Source organism: Trichomycterus rosablanca, chromosome 5, assembly GCF_030014385.1.
Source record: "Trichomycterus rosablanca isolate fTriRos1 chromosome 5, fTriRos1.hap1, whole genome shotgun sequence".
NCBI lineage: Eukaryota > Metazoa > Chordata > Actinopteri > Siluriformes > Trichomycteridae > Trichomycterus > Trichomycterus rosablanca.
In genome coordinates, this window is record NC_085992.1 from 5,288,520 (window position 1) to 5,312,564 (window position 24,045).

The 24,045-nt window shown below is 44.2% G+C and overlaps 1 protein-coding gene across 2 annotated transcripts in view; it reads right to left on the reverse strand.

Moving 5' to 3' along the window:
* The window catches only part of adka (adenosine kinase a), a 220,702-nt gene that overhangs the window by 167,208 nt on the left and 29,449 nt on the right, over nt 1-24,045 (reverse strand). For both annotated transcript variants that reach the window (XM_062995561.1, XM_062995562.1), the window contains exon 4: nt 15,489-15,567. In XM_062995561.1, coding sequence (XP_062851631.1) covers nt 15,489-15,567 — 79 coding nt within the window. The remainder of the gene's footprint in view (nt 1-15,488; nt 15,568-24,045) is intronic.

Genomic DNA, 24,045 nt, shown 5'->3' on the forward strand with positions numbered 1-24,045 from the left:
TTCATATTATCTAGCTTCTGCATAAACACCCCCCAACACACACCCACACCCCCTTCCACCGAAACGTGTTAATCAACCCCTATTAACACTCGGTTCTTTTCTTAATGGTGTCTTCACACTATTTGGTCTTGTACGGCTGCTTATAATTCTAAACTTGGTTAAAAAAATATGTCAAAAAAGTATCTGCATGTAATATCTAGTTTTTTATTTAAATTTAGCAGTTTTTATGTCTCAAAGTCAAACGCAGTATCCACACGAGTGTTTTAAATTATGTAAATCACAGGGTTGTACACACAACCTTTTCTTGCTAAATTACAGGTGAATTTAAGGAGTTCCCCAGACGGGAGCGCAGCGCCGGGCCGATTTCCTTTTCATTAAAAATCTGGATGGATCAGAGTGCAGCTATGAATTGCACTTCACAGCTCTGATCTTAAACTGAGTCCTTTAATTAAGACTTGGCGCTGCAGTCAATTTGATGCAGGGAGTGAAGAGAATTACATCCACATTAGCAGTAACTAAGCCCATTGATTGACTCCGGAGTTTCTTATATTGAGAGAAGCGAGACTTGGTTTGGCCTTCAATTAAAATAAAAGCGTATCTAATTTCCTATATCAACCCATCATTAAAACAGTCTGAGCTCCTTTTAAGCGTCAGCAAAGCGATCTCAGACTGAACAGAGATTAAGCAGCTTTAATTAGCTATATTCACTGTACAGAACGAAGCCTGACATGAAACAGACGCCAGACGTGTTAGTGCATGTTTCTGAAGTCCACTTTTGTCTAAAGGTAGAGCTGGGCTGTACGACGGTTCATTCCGTATACCGGCTTTGATTCCTCGTATGATATGGTTTTTTCATATACCACCATGCTGTAGCATAATTAATATAGATACAATAACTGTAGGCTTCAATAGGCAGCAAATCATATACACTGGTACCTTGTAACTCAACTTCCCCTAAACTCAAAATCTTTGAAACTTAACGCCCTTTGTCGAGACATTTGTTCCCTTAAACTCAACGTTTCCCTTAAACTCAACGTTTCCCTTAAACTCAACGTTTCCCTTAAACTCAAGGTTTCCCTTAAACTCAACGTTTCCCTTAAACTCAACGTGTGAACAGTCGCTTTGTTGGTTTTACGGTAAAACATCATCAAAGAGACGAATCTGCATTTGTGTGGAATAACCATCAAATGCAGTCTGAAAGCTCCACATGTATCTGTGTTTATCTGGATTTATCTCACTGTTTCACTTTTAAACTTGTTACAGCTCGGGGTTCTGAGAAATTGTAAGAATCAGCTTTTTATTTCAGTGTTTTTATTTTATATTTGCGTTATTTTCAGTGTATAAGTGTCAAAAACAACCCCATTATTTTACATAAGCCTAAAATATATGCAGTTCCACGGGACCATGAAACACATTAACAGCTTCCCCATACATCCTTATGGGAAAAATACCTTGAAACCCAATGCCTTTAAAACTCAACGCCAATTCCAGAACCAACTGACGTTGGGTTTCAAGGTATCATTGTTATATTGTTCACCGCTAAAAGTGCACCGCAAAAACATGCAAACTCCACACAGAAAGGACCCAGACTGCCCAACCTGGGGATCGAACCCAGGACCTTCTTGCTGTGAGGCGACAGTGCTACCCACTTAGCCACCGTGCTGCCCGGGAGATGACTGATACCTCTTAAGTGAGCTGGTTGATCTGTCACCTTGTCGTTTCACACCCGCATCATAAAAAACGTCAACCATACTAAACGTGCTTGTGTGTACACAAAAAAATGTGTACCTCACTTCCGGCTTTCGCCTTCAGAATCGACCCCCTCTTTAGCGTGTTAGCAAGCAAAGGAACAAAAGGCAGAGTCTATTTATATCTCCCACCATCGCACCCTTTCTGCCTGCAGTTAATCATTATTCATAATGCGGGGCGGAGGGGGGAGTGCCACCTTCGCTATGTCACGTAACACTAAGCGCTGGAAGGATCTGAGACTCCTCTGTTCATCACCATTTGTCACATCAGTAGGGCCGCGTCTATAAATACACACGCGCCGCGCGTGAGCGTGCATGCGTGTCGCTGCCTTCGACCTTTCCGCGCCGGCTCCGGGCTCGAATCGTCCCCGTGGCCTTTGTAACAACGCTAGAACATATTGTGTAGCAGAAGTCAACTTCATCAATTAATAACAGGCGTCAAAGCCGCGGTGAAGTCCCGCACCGTCTTCATTTACTGACATGGCACACAGATACGACCCCAAACATGCCTGGTGAAAGCTTTCAGTAAGGCTATTAACACACACACACACACACACACACACACACACACACACACACACACACACACACACACACACACACACACACACACACACACACACACACACACACACACACACACTTATCAACCATGTAAGTGTTGATTTTTTGAAAGCAGAGAGCAATCTTTATAACCCATAATCTCCAACCCCTCTTTACAAAACCCTCATTGGCTGCTCGGGTGGCACAGCGGTCTAATACGCTACCTAGCACCTCCTGGCAGAAGCAGTAGGTGATTACAGAAGGAGTGGCATTGCGGCATTGTCCTCCAAACTGAGATGTGTGCTAATCTGCAGCCCTTCCTGACCAGCAAGGGCATCCTGTGGCACACAGAGGTCACCGGAGTGCACAGGAGAATCATGTATGTACAAATTGGGTGCAAAGAGAAAGAGAAAATACTGACCCTGTGTTGGCAGTTTATTATATTCATTATTATATATACATATATATATATATATATATATATATATATATACACCGATCAGCCATAACATTAAAACCACCTCCTTGTTTCTACACTCACTGTCCATTTTATCAGCTCCACTTACCATATAGAAGCACGTTGTAGTTCTACAATTACTGACTGTAGTCCATCTGTTTCTCTGAATGCTTTGTTAGCCCCCTTTCATGCTGTTCTTCAATGGTCAGGACCCCCACAGAGTAGGCATTACTTGGGTGATGGAGTATTCTCAGTACTGCAGTGACACTGACATGGTGGTGGTGTGTTAGTGTGTGTTGTGCTGGTATGAGTGGATCAGACACAGCAGCGCTGCTGGAGTTTTTAAACACCTCACTGTCACTGCTGGACTGACAATAGTCCACCAACCAAAAATGTCCAGCCAACAGCATCCCATGGGCAGCGTCCTGTGACCACTGATGAAGGTCTAGAAGATGGCCAACACAAACAGCAGCAATAGATGAGCGATCGTCTCTGACTTTACATCTACAAGGTGGACCGACTAGGTAGGAGTGTCTAATAGAGTGGACAGTGAGTGGACACACTATTTAAAAACTCCAGCAGCGCTGCTGTCTGATCCACTCATACCAGCACAACACAAACTAACACACCACCACCACGTCAGTGTCACTGCAGTGCTGAGAATGATCCACCACCTAAATAATACCTGTGGTGGTTCTGTGGGGGTCCTGACCATTGAAGAACAGCATGAAAGCAAGTTAAAAAAAAGTATGTAGAGAAACAGATGGACTACAGTCAGTAATTGCAGAACTACAAAGTGCTTCTATATGGTAAGTGGAGCTGATAAAATGGACAGTGAGTGTAGAAACAAGGAGGTGGTTTTAATGTTATGGCTGATCAGTGTAGTTTGTCTACTATAGATAGACAGATGCCTGCATTCCAACATGATCAATACGTTTCGACTGTTGCACATACTTTAATGATCAGATAAGACGAGCCTAGCGGATTTACAGCTCACATCAACCAATCTGATTAGCAACAGTGGTGGGAAACGGTGCGTCCCCCGGCCCTTCAAATAAGGAGGTCAGGAGGGCGCTTGGAGAGAATCCGGTCACTGCAATGAGGCCTCAGGACTATTAGAAGTGCAGATTAGAGCTGCTGGGATCTTCACTGTGCTCGCGCACATATGCATGAACAACGCGGTGAAAATATGAGCTATGATAGTACACATGGGCTAGCAAAACACAGCCAGGAGGTAAAGGGTCACTTCAGGATGACTAGTGGAGTAAATAAGGGCCGGGGAGAAAGGGAGGGGTGAAGGAAGGGAAAGTGTATAAGTTTAAGCAACAGTAGAGGAAACAGAGCATGAAAAATAAAAGAACGGGAAAAGGTGGGATTTCAATAGCAGTTTTTGTTATAAAAAATAACCAGAAGAGGTCTTGGGTGGAACCCGTTACACGTCTGGTGAGGACTCAACGGAAACGGAAATGACCGCTGCCCTGCTGCACGGCTGCCTGGCTGGGATGTAAAGGTAGGGATGGAGGCACAGGCATGTACAACCTCTTCATTTTTCAATGGGCTTAACACTCTGTGACCCTTAGCCTCTTTTTAAATAGAAATAAACATTTCTCAGCGAGCGAGCTGTCTGAACGCTAATGTTTCATTAACCTCGCGTCTGGGAAGTGGAAACGTGCTTAACGGCGGAGCTGGATTTCAGCCTCACACTGCAAATCACATCCTGGACAGAACCTTCAGCACTTCCACCATCGTTAATCAGCTATTACACTTCAGTAAAGTGGCAATAACACTTTAACTAAATTCCACTCTACCCAATACACCAATTAAGAGAGACTCCTGTACCCCGTAGAACAGTGGTCCCAAACCACCGGGCAGCAGACCGGTACCGCTCCGTGGGTCATTTATTACCGGGCCCACAGAAAGAATAAATAATTATAGATCGCTAGAAGAGCAATTAAATTTCCAATACTCGTGTGTTATTGTCTCCAATCACCACTAGGTGGGAGCAGCGTCTCGTTGCAGCCATTCTATAGTTACTCTATTTTAAATCCTCCGGCCCCCGCGGTCCGTGAAATTATATCTTATATGAAAACGGTCCGTGGTGGAAAAAAGGTTGGGGAGCACTGCCGTAGAAGCTATAGAAGTGTAGCTAGCAGTCAGAGGTTGCAGGGTGGCCTGAAATAAGCAGGAGCAACAGTTCAACAGTAAATAAAAAGCAATAAACAGAGGGAGGATGGGATGACAAAAGCCCTGCGATGGACTGATGTCCTGTCCAGGGTGGTACTACATTGTTCCCAGTAATTCCAGAATAGCCAGACCCACCATGACCTTGACCAGGAAAAGAAGTGGTAAAAAATGTAATTACGAGGGACCTTCAAAAAGTTTCCGCACTTTTATATTATGGTTGGAAACAGTAAGGAATCGGTCGTGGAGGAGTAGGAATCGGTCGTGTCTGAGAGACGCTTATAGTCCGGATTTAGCGCCATCTGATTTCCACCTCCTTTGACGCTCAAAGAAGCTTTAAGGGGAAGAAGATTTTCATGTGATGATGTGAAAGTGCTCAACCATGGCATTAAAAAGTTGGTACGACGCTGGAAAAATGCATCAGAAGGCGACTATGTAGAGAAGTGATGTCATTTGATTTTGAAATTCTTAATAAATAGAGTTTTAAAAAAAAGTGTGGAAACTTTTTGAAGATTCCCCATGAATTAATCGATTTCCCTGACCGAATCCTGCTCTTACACTCTTACATTTATTTTTAAAAGTCAGCACTGTGTAACAGATTGAGAGATCACGTAGTGAGCGCTACTATCCAGAGCAAATACAAACATAAATCTATAAAGAGTCGTGTCGGAAATACACTCAGACTGCGGGGTATTAAAGCAACCTCAGACTTTCTCTTGTGCAGCGGTGAATATAGGACACAGATGTTGTTGCCGTTCGCCACAGAGAGTTTTGAGTTCCCTGCTATGCCTCTTGTTTATAGGATCTCAGGGGCCAAATTGACTTCAGAGGCTTCAACATTTCCCCAGCCCTCGCGTCCGGGCCGCGTCTAATTCACGTCTAAGGTTCGCCATCTCTCTCCTCTTTTACTGAAATTTCCCCTCGCGTCCAGGCCGCGTCTAATTCACGTCACCATCTTTCTCCTCTTTCACTCCACAGTTTGTGGCAAAAAGCGAGGAAAAAAGACACAGCCACCAATCAAAGCAGAGGCCGATCGGACACTGGCTTTATTCAAACGAAGGCAGGAACACCAAGTTAAACATGAGGTCATGGAACGTCTCGGTCCTCCAGTTTGATGTCTGGTTACAGACACCAACTTCTCCCCAATTTAACTTTCCGTGCAAAAATATGAACGAGAAAAAAAGCTGAAGACAGTTCAGTGATTTTCTGCACTTATGAGTTCCAACTATTTGGGGCACATGTGGTTCTAATAAACTTCTGCCTGATTCCAAACTCGGGCCCCCTTACTACTTTTGAAAATAATCTAGTGAGGAGACGTGGGCCAACGACGGCTGGAAAAAAGTGGTCAAGGAAGGAGAATTTGAGAAAGATTCGTGTGCGAGTGTTAAAACGAGCTCTTTAGGTGCCTCAATAGATGCTAAAGACACTTAAAGTAAAACAGACTGCATTTCTTTGGCACATGCTGTTTAGACGTAGCCAGTCAGACGTTTCTCTCGGTAACTTGTTGGTCTAAACAATGCTGGAATGTTTTAATTCCACAAACGTGACGCACCGTCTTCTCTGTGGCTCTCAAACATTCATTAATTCATTCATTCATGTCTGTTTCAGCACCGCTTCATCCTACTCAGGGTCGTGGTGGGTGCAATTCAATGGGATAAAGGTAGGAAACTCCCCAGGACAGGTCGCCAGTCCATCACAGGGTAAATACACTCCCATTTGGGCCAATCTTTTAGTACCAGGACCTTCTCACTGTAAGGCACCAGTGCTTCCCACCCAGCAGCCTAGCCACACTCAGCCATAACATTAAAACCACCTCCTTGTTTCTACACTTACTGTCCATTTCATCAGCTCCACTTACCATATAGAAGCACTTTGTAGTTCTACAATTACTGACTGTAGTCCATCTGTTTCTCTGCATGCTTTGTTAGCATCATTTCATGCTGTTCTTCAATGGTCAGGACCCCCACAGAGCAGGTATTATTTAAGTGGTGGATCATTCTCAGCACTGCAGTGACACTGACATGGTGGTGGTGTGTTAGTGTGTGTTGTGCTGGTATGAGTGGATCAGACACAGCAGCGCTGCTGGAGTTTTTAATACCGTGTCCACTCACTGTCCACTCTATTAGACACTCCTACCTAGTTGGTCCACCTTGTAGATGTAAAGTCAGAGACGATCGCTCATCTGTTGCTGCTGTTTGAGTTGGTCATCTTCTAGACCTTTATCAGTGGTCACAGGTCGCTGCTCATGGGGCGCTGTTGGCTGGATATTTTTGGTTGGTGGACTATTCTTGGTCCAGCAGTGACAGTGAGGTGTTCAAAAACTCCAGCAGCGTTGCTGTGTCTGTTCCACTCATACCAGCACAACACACACTAACACACCACCACCATGTCAGTGTCACTGCAGTGCTGAGAATGACCCACCACCTAAATAATACCTGCTCTGTGGTGGTCCTGTGGGGGTCCTGACCATTGAAGAACAGGGTGAAAGCAGGCTAACAAAGCATGTAGAGAAACAGAAACAAAGTGCTTCGATATGGTAAGTGGAGCTGATAAAATGGACAGTGAGTGTAGAAACAAGGAGGCGGTTTTAATTTTATGGCTGATCGGTGTATATATCATCAATAAAAGAGGGTTAAACATAAACAATAGTGAATTCACCATTAAACATCTGAAGTTTTAAAAAGCGTCAAAGTACGTCAATTATTATTACAAATGCCATCTGTTGAGTAATAGAAATACTCAGTGTTCCATGTTACAGATCTGTCCTCGTCCTTCACAGCCTGTGTTTCGTAGAAGAGTAATTCTGAGTAAAACCACAGCTTTACAGTAAATGGTTTTCTTCACCATATGGACTGTGTGCATCACAAATTCAAGAATTAAATTCTGCTGCAGTGGGAATCACGTGACGAGGAAGGACGGCATGGATTAAAATAGGAGAAAGTCACCACTGGGTAAATCTACACAAAAATTACTCTTTCTGATTTTATCCTCAAAGTTGATGTTAGAAGCAGGAAAAATGGGCGAGAGTGAGGATCTGAGCGAGTTTGACGAGGGCCAAATTGTGATGGCTAGACGACTGGGTCAGAGCATCTCCAAAACTGCAGCTCTTGTGGGGTGTTCCCGGTCTGCAGTGGTCATTATCTATCAAAAGTGGTCCAAGTAAGGAACAGTGGCGACAGGGTCAAGGCTCATTGATGCATGTGGGGAGCGAAGGCTGGCCGGTGTGGTCCGATCCAACCTAAATTGCTGAAGAAGTTAATGCTGGTTCTGATGGAAAGGTGACAGAATACACAGAGCATCACAGTTTGTTGAGTATGGGGCTGCACAGCAGCAGACCAGTCAAGGTGCCCATGATGACCCCTGTCCACCACCAAAAGTGCCAACAATGAGGACGTGGGCATCTGAACTGGACCACGGAGCAATGGAAGAAGGTGGCCTGGTCTGATGAATCATGTTTTCTTTTACATCACGTGGATGGCCAGGATGCACTATGGAACGAAGGCAAGCCGGCGGAGGCAGAGTGATGTTTGGGCAATGTTCCGCTGGGAAACCTTGGGTCCTGCCATCCATGTGGATGTTACTTTAACACGTACCACCTACCTAAGCATTGTTGCAGACCATGTTCACCCTTTCATGGAGACGCTATTCCCTGATGGCTGTGGCCTCTTTCAGCAGGATGATGCGCCCTGCCACAAAGCAAAAATGCTTCAGGAACGGTTTGAGGAGCACAACAACTAGTTTGAGGTGTTGGCTTGGCCTCCAAATTCCCCAGATCTCAATCCAATCGAGCATCTGTGGGACGTGCTGGACAGACAAGTCCGATCCATGGAGGCCCCACCTCACAACTTACAGGAGTTAAAGGATCTGCTGCTGACATCTTGGTGCCAGATACCACAGCACACCTTCAGGGGTCTAGTTTGTTTATTAGGATTTTAACGTCATGTTTTACACTTTGGTTACATCCATGACAGGAACGGTAGTTACTCATTACACAAGATTCATCAGTTCACAAGGTTATATTGAACACAGTCAAGGACAATTTAGTCTCTCACCTCATGTGCACGTCTTTGGACTGTGGGAGGAAACTGAAGCTCCCGGAGAAAACTCAAGCGGACATGGGGAGAACATGCAAACTCCACACAGAAAGGACCCGGACCGCCCCACCTGGGAATCAAACCCAGGACCTTCTTGCTGTGAGGCGACAGTGCTACCCACAGTGCCGCCCTCAGGGGTCTAGTGGAGTCCATGACTCATGGGTCAGGGCTGTTTCGGCAGCAAAAGGGGGACCAACACAATATTAGGAAGGTGGTCATAATGTTATGCCTTGTCAGTGTATATAGATATAGATATACTTTATTTGTCATATATACATATACAGGTGTACAGTACAATGAAATTCTTTCTTCACATATCCTAGCTTGTTTGGAAGCTGGGGTCAGAGCGCAGGGTCAGCCATCGTACGCCCCTGGAGCAGAGAGGATTAAGGGCCTTGCATAGCAGAGCCTGGATCTGAACCTCCAATCTTCCGGTTGATAGCCCAAAGCTCTACCCACTAGGCTACCACTGTCCCTATGAGTATATGAGTCCTATATGCTTACAAGAGATACAGGCCTAAAATCATTATGAATAAAGTAGGTATAAATAAACAAGGTTTTCTGAATCATTTCAGAAATGGACTTAAAACATATGTGAAAAGTTTTAAGGCCCAAAGGAAATCATGTTTTTCTTCAGTCAGAACATCAGCATGTAAACAAAAGTGCATCAGTCTGTTTGGAAAGCCTCACATCTCCCTGAGAGAGAAAACTTCTTAAAAGCGCAGAACTCCAGATTCTAGGTCGGTTGGCACCAGGCGTTTCTGCACTCGTAATAAAACCGGTAAGAAAGGTGCTTCGGCAATTCACACTTTGATGTGGAGGGCTGCAGAACAGTGCTGGAGTTCTCCATGCTGCACTGCTTAAAGAGAATGAGAAAACATCTCTCCTGGCAGGTGAGAGCCTTCAGGTACAGAAACATCAAAGAGGAATCCGAAAGGCTTAAAGCCGCGCAATTTATAGGATTCAAATAAAATCCATGGCTGTTCTGAAGTAACTGCAGTAAGAAACGAGTGCTGGGACAGGATGAAACAGTTTGAGCCAATGGTTCACGTTCCTGGTCCCAAAGTCTCCTGTGCTGTAGTTTTACCTACTTTGTATCTTGAAATAATACACCGATCAGCCATAACATTAAAACCACCTCCTTGTTTCTACACTCACTGTCCATTTTATCAGCTCCACTTACCATATAGAAGCACTTTGTTTCTGTTTCTCTGCATGCTTTGTTAGCCCCCTTTCATGCTGTTCTTCAATGGTCAGGACCATTCATTGACCACGAATCATGAATCATTCTCAGCACTGCAGTGACACTGACATGGTGGTGGTGTGTTAGTGTGTGTTGTGCTGGTATGAGTGGTTCAGACACAGCAGTGCTGCTGGAGTTTTTAAACACCTCACTGTCCCTGCTGAACTGAGAATAGTCCACCAACCAAAAATATATCCAGCCAACAGCGCCCCGTGGGCAGCGTACTGTGACCACTGATGAAGGTCTAGAAGATGACCGACTCAAACAGCAGCAATAGATAAGCGATCGTCTCTGACTTTACATCTACAAGGTGGACCAACTAGGAAGGAGTGTCTAATAGAGTGGACAGCGAGTGGACACACTATTTAAAAACTTCAGCAGCGCTGCTGTGTCTGATCCACTCATACCAGCACAACACACACTAACACACCACCACCATGTCAGTGTCACTGCAGTGCTGAGAATGATCCAACACCTAAATAATACCTGCTCTGTGGTGGTCCTGTGGGGGTCCTGACCATTGAAGAACAGGGTGAAAGCTGGTTACAAAGTATGTAGAGAAACAGATGGACTACAGTCAGTAATTGTAGAACTACAAAGTGCTTCTATACGGTAAGTGGAGCTGATAAAATGGACAGTGAGTGTAGAAACAAGGAGGTGGTTTTAATGTTATGGCTGATCGTTGTAGATGGTCTCCAATAGAGAACTCAGACGTACTCGGGTCGCTCTGCTCCTGGATTTCAGGTGCTGATGTGTATAAACGTTAGAGGTTTTTTTTTACCCTTCAGCCACCTCTCATGAACACACGTGCATACAGACTCACATCTGATTAGTGCAACTCTCTAGTTAAAATGTTAAAGATGTTCCGCCGGGGTTTAATCAGCCTCAGTGATGGGTACTGCGTCAGACAGGACGGACATAATCACAAGGGCATTCAATCAAAACCCACTTTGTGAATGAACGCTGGAACATATCCAGAGCAAAAGCCGCCTAAATGAGGAATCTGTCCGGAGACCGGACCGAACACCGGTCATAACGAATGAGCTGAACAGGAGTAAGAATGTGAGCAATAACATAATGAAAGTGCAGTTGCCGTCTCTGGCAGACGCCCAACGTGTCATCGATGACCGGTGATGGCCAAAATGTCATTTCACGATGAGACATTCACTGCGAGTAAACGGCTTTGTGGTGCGCTTCATCACCAGATTTGGACCTGAATCAACATCTAAAAGTGCACTGGGGTGAAACGCTGTGTTTATGTGTAAGGTCTTTAAAAGAAAATGTCCAATCGAAATGAACATGGTGTCATTATTACTAGAGATGCATGAGTACTGATACTAGTATCGGGTATTAGCCCGATACCGCGCTCATTAACTCGTACTCGTACTCGCAAACGAGGCTCCGATACTAAACATCCGATACCTTGTGCCTAGTGCACGTTGCTGCGTTAACGCAGGGATTTTCAACCTGTGGGGCGCGAGTGCCTGACCGGGGGGCGTGACATTGTGAGATTTTTTTTACTTCTAAAACTAAAACAATTCATTTTTCGCCCACGGGAGACAGATTGAATTATTCTCACTGACCACGCTCACACGCACGTTTAATGTTATTTAGTTCCGTTTGAAAAGAAAAAAAAACCATCAAAATAGAGCTAACAGCGAAGATAACCGGTTACAAAAGCAGCGACCGCTGTTATAGGACGTGTTTGTGTTCAATACTCTGTTCACAGAGTCGATACAAGTGATTCAGGAGTCGACTCATTTTAAGCGCAGCGTAAGTTTCTTTTCTCAGTCATCTCTCCGTGTTTACTGTTATAATGAATGATGCGGTTGTAAATAAACACCAAATACTACAGAACATTTTGTGTGACTCGCTTACATTATAAAGCTCAGGCTTAATTATACTGGTTATTACCACAGAGCGGGAGCCGACTCAGTCGTTTACGATTTACCGAGGTGAACCACGAATGTACGTGCTGATAGAATCGGCTCAGATGGGATCGGACTGTATTATCCTTTTAAAGTAAATATTTCAATCAGCAGAATCGCATCGCATGTATGATGTGCACAACGTTAATGACGTGCGTTTATTAATGAACGTTAACGTTAGCTTGTCAGAAGCTTTCTCAATGATGTCTGTGCGGTGTTTTTTTTTTTTTTTTACAATTAGTGATGGCAACCCAAGCAACTGTTCCGCTGCACTATTTTACACTAAAAACTACACTATTCCATAATGCTCCAGATTGCATCATTCTAAATAGGTATCGGTATCGGTATCGGCGAGTACAAAAATACATGTAGCCTACTTGTACTCGTACTCGGTTGGGAAAAAATGGTATCGATGCATCCCTAATTATTACGATCTGAAATGGCGCTTAGGTGGCGCAGCGGTAATACACGCTAGCACACCAGAGCTGAGCTCTGCTATCGGGCTGGGCTGGGATTGGCTGCTGTACATACAGGGTAGGAACCAGACCTCTGTTGGCTGACTGATGGTGCCTACACAAGAGTCAAGGAATAATGCCTTGATCAGGGTGTGGCTCTCCACACACAAAGCTGATCCTCATGTGAACTCGCCTCGTGCAGGTGAAAAGATGCAGTCGGCTACTGCACATGTGTCGGAGGGGGCGTGTGTCAGTATCGCTCTTCTCAAATAACATTAAACAAAAAATTAGGAACACACACGCTACACCTACCATACAGACACACTTTGTGGATGTACAAATACTGAATGTTGCTGTGTACACTTTATCCCCACCACATATAACACCATGTATTAAAGACAAGGACCCCTGAGCAGATGTTTTGGGAGCTGATGATTCTCAGCACTGCAGTGACACTGACATGGTGGTGGTGTGTTAGTGTGTGTTGTGCTGGTATGAGTGGATCAGACACAGCAGCGCTGATGGAGTTTTTAAACACCTCACTGTCACTGCTGGAATGAGAATAGTCCACCAACCAAAAATATCCAGCCAACAGCGCCCCGTGGGCAGCGACCTGTGACCACTGATGAAGGTCTAGAAGATGACCGACTCAAACAGCAGCAATAGATAAACAATCGTCTCTGACTTTACATCTACAAGGTGGACCAACTAGGTAGGAGTGTCTAATGGACACGGTGTTTAAAAACTCCAGCAGCGCTGCTGTGTCTGATCCACTCACACCAGCACAACACACACTAACACACCACCACCATGTCAGTGTCACTACAGTGCTGAGAATGATCCACCACCTAAATAATATTTGCTCTGTGGGGGTCCTGACCATGCAGAACAGCATGAAAGGGAGCTAACAAAGCATGCAGAGAAACTGATGGACTACAGTCAGTAATTGTAGAACTACAAAGTGCTTCTACATGGTAAGTGGAGCTGATAAAATGGACAGTAAGTGTAGAAACAAGGAGGTGGTTTTAATGTTATGGCTAATCGGTGTATAGTTATAAACTCTTTTTTTTTATTTGTGGGGTATAAAACTGGTCGATGAGCATACAGTGCTCGGTCAGTGCAGCTATGGAAAGGTCTAGATGTTCTACCCCTTCTTGAACGAGTGCTTAAATGTCCTTAATACCTCATTAAATAAAAAAGCATGTCGTCTGCTTTAAAACATGATGTGGATGCCAGAACTCAGACGCTACACTGATTTGCTCGAGTGCACCATGAAACAAACGCAGATGTGCCGAATGTATGTGCAGGAACCATGTGGAAGGTAACTAGTCACACCAGAAGAAAGTGTATTTTAGGCATCCGGCAGATGCTCGCAAGTCAAATCGCTTTTACAATTAAAAAAAGTGAGGGTTGGTAGGGAATGAATCTTTGAACCCGTTCTGACTGGTAGCTCAGTGTATAAGTTACTGAGTTATCATTAAACGATCCATTAAAAAGGTAATACTGATCTACAAATATGGTTTAGATGGAAATTTAATTCATAATAATTGAAATCAGGGGTTTTTAACTTGCAGTCTGTGGGTCGTTTGTGGCCTGTGATGCACGCCGGTGCTGCCCACACTTCTGAACTGTGGGCATGTTTTTCCTTCTGCAGACACTTTCGTTTCACATGGCACGAATTAAAGCAGAACACAAAACACACAACAAACAGCTGTGGCGTTTTTCCAGTTTAAGACTAGACAACGGCACTGGTGCAAAACTGTGATTTGAATGAATAAATGAACATTCAGGGGGGGTGATGTGGTGCGTTAAATGGTCTTTATTAATTAGCCACTTGAAGGGATGTACTGATCCACTCCACCCACGATGTGATGCGATTCACGATATGATTTTTTCCCGATCCTGTGGGCATCCTGACCGTTGAAAAACAGGGTGAAAGCAGGCTAAAAAGTATGTAAACAAATGGATGGACTACAGTCAGTAATTGTAGAACTACAAAGTGCTTCTATATGGTAAGTGGAGCTGATAAAATAGACAGTGAGTGTAGAAACAAGGAGGTGGTTTTAATGTTATGGCTGATCAGTGTATATGTTCTCAATTATATTATTGAGGATGATTTGATGATTATTTCTTTATTATCTTGGGTGAGGATTTATTTCAATGTGTTGGGCGTACGTAGTCTTCGTCTTTCTCTGTTGTACTTTGGGCTTTCATGGTGTCTGGGGTCTTCTCCTGGAACGGCCTGTTCTACATCTAGTGTCGATAACTTGGCCTCTATGTTTCCCATAACATATTGGTTTATTACAAAATAGTGTGATTGGTTCTGCAAGGGTTCAGGAGACAAACGGTTGGAGATTTGAACCCAAGTTAACATTAAGCATCTCCAGACCAGTTTACTAGAAACCAAGGAACCAGATACTGGTTTCTACAATAATACGCCAATTCATTACTGAAAAACTGCTTATACACACGTCCAAACACCAGTCCAGACAGTATCTGGTAACATAAACCTCAAATAGGGTTTATTAGAGCATTTCTAGTAACGACTTGAGTTTAAAGGAAGCGTCTGTTAGTACAGACAGCATTAGCAGTAATTGCTAACCACACTCAGTGGGTGTATTAGATTTATGTGGTAACACTGACTGAAGGGTTTATGTAACTATATAAGAGGATCTACACTTAAATCTTAATAAATCATCTTCTAGCTTTATCTAAGGAACGAACTGTGGTCACACAGAGCCAAGTGTCACAGTTCCACACAGTTTAACAGCTACACAACGTCTCTTAGGTGTGTGTTTTATTGGAACGATTGATTCCTTTTAAAAATAATAGAACAAACCTGGGCGATTTTCACGGCATTCTGGGTGGCACCACCAGCATGGTACTCTACTTTGAACTTCTTGACAATCTCTTCAAACCTGTGACAGAAGGGGAGAGGAAGATGTTTTTTCTATGAAACCCCGAAACACAGAAAAATTTACACCAGCAAAATCTAACCGCATTAGTTTATTGCGAAAGATGAACAAGGATCAGTGTTTCATTTCTGCACAGGTCCAGTCCAGAGCAGAGCGTCTCTGCTAAACCACAATATGAGCCAGCAAAGAGACACTGAGAACAGGAAACCTCAGACATTGTAAACAGGAAATAGAGGACTTGTAGCCCTGTGCCGGAGGGCAGCGAGGCATCTAAAAATGTGCGTGTGTGTACAGTACTTCTGCACGTAGCGTGCACAAGCGGCACACAACAGCGTGCTATCTAGGCATCGCTGCAGGAAGAATAACCACGGCTTTGTACGCGCGTTAAGACGGTTTTTCAGCACTATGCAAGCGACCTAATCATCAGGGGCGAGGTGAACTTCTAGCCTCTTCACACACACTGCTTATACAGTCCTGTGCAAAAGTTTCCACACCCCGGTTAAATTCCATGCTTGTTTATTTTCGAAGTAAACAATAAGTTAACACATCCACTGTGTGCGCCCGGGTGGCGTGGCGGTCTGTTAAGCTAGCCCACAACTGCTCATATTGGTGTTTAAATCTGGTTGGTGGGCTGAAGCCCTGCGATGGGTTTGCAGCCTTGTGCCCAGTGTTTTGCAGTGCAGTGGATGCCAAGTTCACACTACACGACGTAGTCAGGTCCTTGTACAACTCACACTACACGACTAGATCTCTTGTAATCGGGAGTCTTTCAAGTCGGTGTGGCTTTCACACTACACGACTGATCGCCAATAGGGGGTTTCACTTTTGTCACGAGGGGTTTAATGATACCACGTCCAAAAATGCACGTCAACAAGTAGCGAGCGATCAAAGTTTGTGAGCTGATGTGCAGCGTAAAATCAAGGAGAAAAAATAAATGAATCTGAGTGGATTTGGCTACTTGACCAGCATGGATTGTTCTATAGTGAGTTGGAGGCTAATAAATATTTTAGCAACTTAACGTTGGTGTTTTGTAGAGAACGATAAGATCAGAAATACTGTAAAACTTGTGTGTGTGCTGAAGTATTCAGATATAAACTATATTTATCCTCTGTCCCACCTTTTTACACTCCTCCCCTGCGTTTCTCCTCACACCGTATCTTGCGTTCTCATTGGCTGTTCGACATAGCACTCATTACCAGTTGTGCGACTCATATCCAGATATGTGACATGCTGGATATATTTGTTCAGTCGCCGAGCACTCGCATCGAGTTGTTGGGTAGTTCACACATAGCGATTGAGAGCCGGTTTTCGATCGCCGAGCGAACGCCGAGTTGCTACCCAGTCGAAAATCTGGGCAAAACTCGTGTAGTGTGAACTAGGCATGACCTGCCGTGACCCCTGACCAAAATAAAGCAGAGGTGTTCAATTTTTTACATAACACTATCAGATTGTACATGCAGACATACACCTTAGTTAATTTGCACAATAAATGCCCCTCACAAAAAGTTGCTGCCCCCATCCCTCCCTGTATGGACCCGTCTGTTCTACACGCTGACATTAATGCACAAATCAGGAAGGTCCAGGTCTCATAAGGTAATTAGGGCAGCTATGAACAACAACGAAAAATGAGAAGCTAACAAATCCCTGTTAAACAGGAAGCGGGGGCATCTGAGTGATGCTGGTGTCATCTGCCATCAGCCATATTGAAGGCCAACTCCTTCACTAAACACCTTCTACCGTCCAAATTTACCGCAAGGCTCTGAAAGTGAATGTGACAATAGCCCTCACCTACCAAACCACACAAGGGATCAAACATCACAGCTTATACTGGGCAGGATCCAGTAAGTAGATTACACTTAGCCATATTCAACCAACGTAGGATGGGTTTCATTCCAGTTTGTAAACCTAATTTTGAATTGTTCACATGCACATGGCACATATTCAATGAAAATCAACCAGTTCTGAACCAGCTGGTACCAAACAATAGTAGGTTTTCTAGCACAAACCGTGGGAGAAAACTGGAGCTCCCGGAGGAAACCCACACAGACACGGGAAGACAACCTGGGAATCAACCCCAGGACCTTCTTGCTGTGAGGCAACAGTGCTACCCACTGAGCCACCATGCAGCTCTGCTTTTTGGATATAAACAAGCATCTGTAACAACAGCACAACTGCTTGCATGTGATCTATGCACTCCGCTTGCTTTTCACTACTGTTTACTTCCAGTGTGTGTTAAGCAACTCCCTTTGTTAATGGCACATCCGTGGTTTTAATAAAAACTAATGCAAAGGCGCCCTAGGTGGTGCAGCGGGATATTCCGCTAGCACACCAGCACTGAGATTCTGAACACACAACCCGGTTTGAATCTCGGCTGTGCTACTGGTCAGCTGGGCGCCATCTAGCGGGTACAATTGGCAGTGCCTGCTGCAGACAAAATTGGCCAACGAGTCTGCTGGGTGGGAAAAGACAGAGGCATGGGTGAAAAAGAAGGGGTCAAAAGGTTTGCGCACGTGTCAGAGGGGGTGTTGAGGGGCAAATATACCCCCCCTCGAACGTAATTGGGATCCCCAGCAGTGGAAGACTAATTGGCTACACTAAATCGTGAAAAAAGTGAATACAGTCGAATCCGGTTAATTGGACCACCGGTTAATCGGACCAGCCGCTTATTCGGACCGAATCCTAAAGTACCGAAACAAATCCTATTATGTACGTGTAATGTTATTCGCTAATTTGGACCAAAATTCCGTTTAATCGGACCAAAGATTAAATGCAGGAGGGAAATGAAGGCAGTCCCATTGCTGCGTTAGATGTTTGTGGTGATTTTGTTCAAGTGCAGCCCGTCAAGAGAACGTGTCAGATCACACTGGATAAGTTCTTCAAACGTTGACTGGAATTTAGTAAGAACTTTTTTTTTTATTATGCTTCGCATGCTGAGTACCTATACATTGTGTTGTAGATCGTTTCGAAAAACTTGTTTGCAAATTTATTTTTCAATGAACAAAGTTCGTAAGCAACAGTAGTTCTTGTTTGTACGTTCGCTATACGTGTACAGTATATCACACAATATAGGTTTAATAAACATTTAATATGTTACATAAATTATAGCACGTCCCGTCTTGTAACATAGGGCATGTTCGTGTAATCGGACCAGCCGGTTATTAGGACCAAAACGATCGCGTCCCGATGTGGTCCGATTAACCGGATTCGACTGTACCACAAAGGCCATAGTATAAGCAGGGTAGGTCAGGAAGCCCGAGGCTGCTCATGAAATCAGGTTAAAAAGTCGGGGACCGGAGTCGCCTTCTACATGCCGGACAAACGGGAAGTTTGCCGTGAACTCCAAATGAGTCCAAGACTTGGAATTAATCTTTACACATAATTATGGTCCTGAATTACAAGTTGTGAACATGTAGAACACTGATAGTGAGGCAGCTCAGCTTTAAAAGAATGAGTAGATACATTCTTTTACAAATGTGCCATAATTCCAGAGAGCTAATCAGGCTGCATTAGCACAGACGGCTGGAAGAAATCTGGAAGCAATGCGAGGCTGCTCTGTCATTCTTCAAGCAACACGCCGAAGGGGGCAGGAAACACGTGGCGGAGGGGGGTGCGGGTGGTTGAGGTGAAATCACATACAAGTACTACTGACAGTATCTGGTAACATAAACAAGTTTTGTACAAGTACTACAAAACTACTGAGCAACAAACAACTCATCATGCAGAGGCTCCTCAGGACACACCAATCCAGCGGAATTTGGAGGCCAAGTCAACACCTCAAACTAGTTGTTGTGCTCCTCAAACCGTTCCTGAAGCATTTTTGCTTTGTGGCAGGGCGCATCATCCTGCTGAAAGAGGCCACAGCCATCAGGGAATAGCGTCTCCATGAAAGGGTGAACATGGTCTGCAACAATGCTTAGGTAGGTGGTCCATGTCAAAGTAACATCCACATGGATGGCAGGACCCAAGGTTTCCCAGCGGAACATTGCCCAAACATCACTCTGCCTCCACCGGCTTGCCTTCTTCCCATAGTGCATCCTGGTGCCATGTGTTCCCCAGGTAAGCGACACACACGCACCCGGCCATCCAAAACATGATTCATCAGACCAGGCCGCCTTCTTCCATTGCTCCGTGGTCCAGTTCTGATGCTCACGTGTTGCCGCTGTCGGGGGTGGACAGGGGTCAGCATGGACACCCTGACTGGTCTGCGGCCTGAAGCCCGATACGCAACAAACTGTGATGCTCTGTGTATTCTGACACCTTTCTATCAGAACCAGCATTAACTTCTTCAGCAGTTTGAGCTACAGCAGCACGTGCATCAGTAAACCTTGGCCGCCCATGACCCGGTCACCAGTTTACCACTGTTCCTTCCTTTTGATAGACACTGACCACTGCAGACCGTGAACACTCCACAAGAGCTGCAGTTTTGGAGATGCTCTGACCCAGTCATCTAGCCATCACAATTTGGCCCAAATCCTAACGCTCGCCATTTTTCCTGCTTCTAACGAATCAACTTTGAGGATAAAATGTTCACTTGCTGCCTAATATTTCCCACCCATTAACAGGTGCCGTGATGAAGAGATGATCAGTGTTATTTACTTCACCTGTCAGTGGTCATAATGTTATGCCTGTTTATACACTAAGATGTTTTAACTGATGCCTTTCTTGATGACGGCCAACGCTGGCTGCAAAACCCTGTGACAAAAACAATCCATGGTCACACCCACCTTCAAAGTAGAATTGAGCAAAACAAACGATTACTCAGACCCGCCCGCCTTACCGCGCCGACCGCGGCTACATGAATCAGTGAATGAATGCTAACAGGAAGATAAGAGTCACTCTGTGGTAGTCAAAGAATCTGCTCGGCTATTATTCGTCCAGGAGTCATGGATCGTTTTTAATTCTGCACTAAAACAAACGCAGCATTAAAAAATCTGTCAAATTTCATGTTAACTAGCTGTTGCTGACAATACAATTACTTCTCTGTGCACATATGAATAAGCCTAGTTTAACTGTACAGGCTTTAAAACTGACTTGGCGATACTTTTGTTCCATCAACGTTTTTCTTGGTTCTTGGATTAAATCTGACCAGCCGAACAAGTTTCCTGTGAGCAAAGAGTGACAATTTGAGTTTTCCTTCTGATCCTGGAGGAAAACTAGCCATATTTATATGGGTACAGCTGAAATAACCACTAATAAGGAATTAAAAGGTCCTGCATCAAAGTTTAATGACATTATAGAACCTTCTGGACTAAAGAACAGAGAAGAGCTAGAGGTTAAGTTCCTGGACTAGTAATCGAAACGTCGCTGGTTCAAGCCCTACCATTGACGGGTTGCCACTGTTGGGCACTTTAGCAAGGCCCTTAACACTCAGTTGCTTAGACAATATACACCGATAAGGCATTACATTATGACCACCTTCCTAATATTGTGTATTCTGACACCTTTCTATCAGAACCAGCATTAACTTCTTCAGCAATCTGCACGCTCACCATGTGCATCAATGAGCCTTGGCCGCCCATGACCCTGTCGCCGGTTTACCACTGTTCCTTCCTTGGACCACTTTTGATAGATACTGACCACTGCAGACCGGGAACACCCCACAAGAGCTGCAGTTTTGGAGATGCTCTGACCCAGTCGTCTAGCATCACAATTTGGCCCTCGTCAAACTCGCTCAAATCCTAACGCTCGCCATTTTTCCTGCTTCTAACATCAACTTTGAGGATAAAATGTTCACTTGCTGCCTAATATATCCCCCCCACTAACAGGTGCCGTGATGAAGAGATAATCAGTGTTATTCCCTTCACCTGTCAGTGCTCATAATGTTATGCCTGGTCGGTGTACTGTGACAGTACTGTCTGCTAAACTCAGAAAATGCTAATGTAATGTAAATGTTCATAAAGAAGAAATTAGGATAAATGTAATGATGAGGTAGAGAGCGCCCCCTTCCTGAGGGAAAGCATTACAGTTGCAGAAGCGTGGGAACGCACGACGATGTGCACTTCCTCAACCCTAAAAACCAGTACCGACCAGTATGACCACAACTCGTCAGAGTGAACAAAACTACAGTAAAACCAAACCACACAGTCACCGAAACACATGAAACGATTTGTACAGCGTTCAGCTCGAGATCATGTGTTCACCGCGGCATGGATGTAAAGCCAACACAGACAAAAGACTCCATCCTGTAAAAACACACACGCTCCTGAAACGATGAAGCGCGGCCTGCGTGCACACCCTGCTGATTTAAAGGCAGAGAACAGAAATGTGCAGTCCGGCACACAGCAGGAAGTGAAAACAGCAGCGCTCTGCTATTGATGTGGGTTTTATTAACTGTACAGTAGCATGACTAGAGGCGGCTCGATGCGACTGCACCAGCCAGTAAACAAACGGTGAGACTGCAGGGAGAGCCAGACACCGTTTATCAATGGCTGCTGGCAAACATTAATCCTGCCGCCATGCCTCGCTCAGACGCTCGGGCGCAAATCATCCTTATTTCATTCGGACTGTGGAAAACACAATCAATTACTGAAAGAAAGCCATACGGCCTGGCGGACGTAAAACCGGCCTGGCAATGAGGAGGGTGGCAGGGGACCAAGTGGCAGGCAGGGTGCTGGAGTGGGGCACATAAAGAGCCAGGAGAAAGATGAAATCTCTGAGCTATTAGATCTGGCAGCCCTTAGAAAATATTGTATTTGTATTTATAGATAATAGCACAGTAGTACAGTACTTTTATAGGTTGGAACTAGGCACTTATAAGATGTCATGTCATGGTCAGTCATGTATTAAACGCTGGGCTGATGGTAGACACTTATAATACGAGATGAACGCAGCATAAATTGACTGACTCTGACTCTGATAAGGGCCAAATCCTTATAGCCAGATGACCGATTTTAAGCATCTCCAAACAGCAAGGCGTGTTTATAGGCAGTTGGGGGAGCAGCAACCAACAGCGGTCCAAGAAGGGCAGCCAAGAGTCACTGATGCCGCAGAACATAAAAGCTATGGTGTCTGGTGAGGACTGGCATAAGGGCTACTGCAGCTTTGATTAAAGATCATTTTAATACTGGTGATGAGGTGAACTAGAGTTCACTGCACTGTGTGTTTAATGCACTCTGTTTGGGGCTGGGTAGGTCAAAGCCAGAGTGCCAACCAGCAAAAGCACGGATTGGAACTGGACACTAGAGCAATGGAACAAGACCGACTGCTCTTAAGAATCCAGTTTGCTTTAAGATCATGTGGGTGACTGGACATGTAAAGATGGCACCACGATGCACTGCAGGCATACTGGTGATAAGGTTAACATAAAGGAGTTCAATCCACTGTGTGTTTAATGCACTCTGTATAGGGCTGGGAGGGTCAATCTGGAAAGGCCTATTCTACATCTAGTGTCTGTACCTATTCTATCATGTATTTTTGGTTTATTTCTGATGTTGGGGTGAATCTTGTGTTGTTTATTGTTTGCCGGAGGTCCCGGCTGAATGCCTATATAAATATTCAGGAAAACCTTCGGACCATCCTACCTCACCGACCTGCTCCATCAGCACATTCCCTCCCGTAGCCTTCGCTCTTCTGAGGCTAACCTACTGTCCATACCCTCTAGGACCAAGCACCGGACCTGGGGTGACAGGGCCTTTTCCATAGCTGCTCCATCTTTATGGAATGCTCTCCCCAAACACCTACGAGATTGTCCTGACCTGTCCAAATTCAAGTCACTTCTCAAAACTCATCTATTCAAAATGGCATTTAACTTGTAACACCACGAAATAAATGCTTTTATTTTTGCTATTCTTTTTAATAGTTTTTATACTTAGATCACGACAGAAATGTGAAGTCCTAGATCCTAAAACTTGTAAAGTTTTCAGTTTCCTGATTGCATGTGAATCTGTCCTGTTTCTGTCTAATTTTAAGAAATTGTTCTATATTTGTTGTTCTCTCTCATAATTTAGCTAATTTTTAATGAACTGTCTTATGCTGCTCTCTTTGTTTTTATCTTAATTATTCTTGATGTTGATGTACTATTTTGATTTTGTACTTTGATTTGTATGGTGTATGTATTTGTTTTGATTATTTGTCTTATGTAAAGCGTCTTTGAGTATCTTGAAAAGCGCTATATAAATAAAATGTATTATTATTATTATTATATATCAGACTCGCTTATAACGGAATTTCGGTTATAATAGACTAAAATTTTGGTACATGTGGCCACTAACACACGTTGTTTTATTGGTTATAACGGACAGTGTCATTTAGTACATTTGCACCAGTCTGATGAGCTCATCAAAGGGCGTTTAATAACATTAACATTAAAACGCAAGATTGTTAAGTTTATTGGAAAACAAAAATAAAACACAAGCGGACATTGTATGCAAGTACGATGTTAGGAAATCAACTGTCAGCGACATTTAGATTAATCGTGAGAAAATCAACAAATCAACCGTGTAGTTTGCAGATGACAGCAAGAAATTGTGGGATTCCACATAT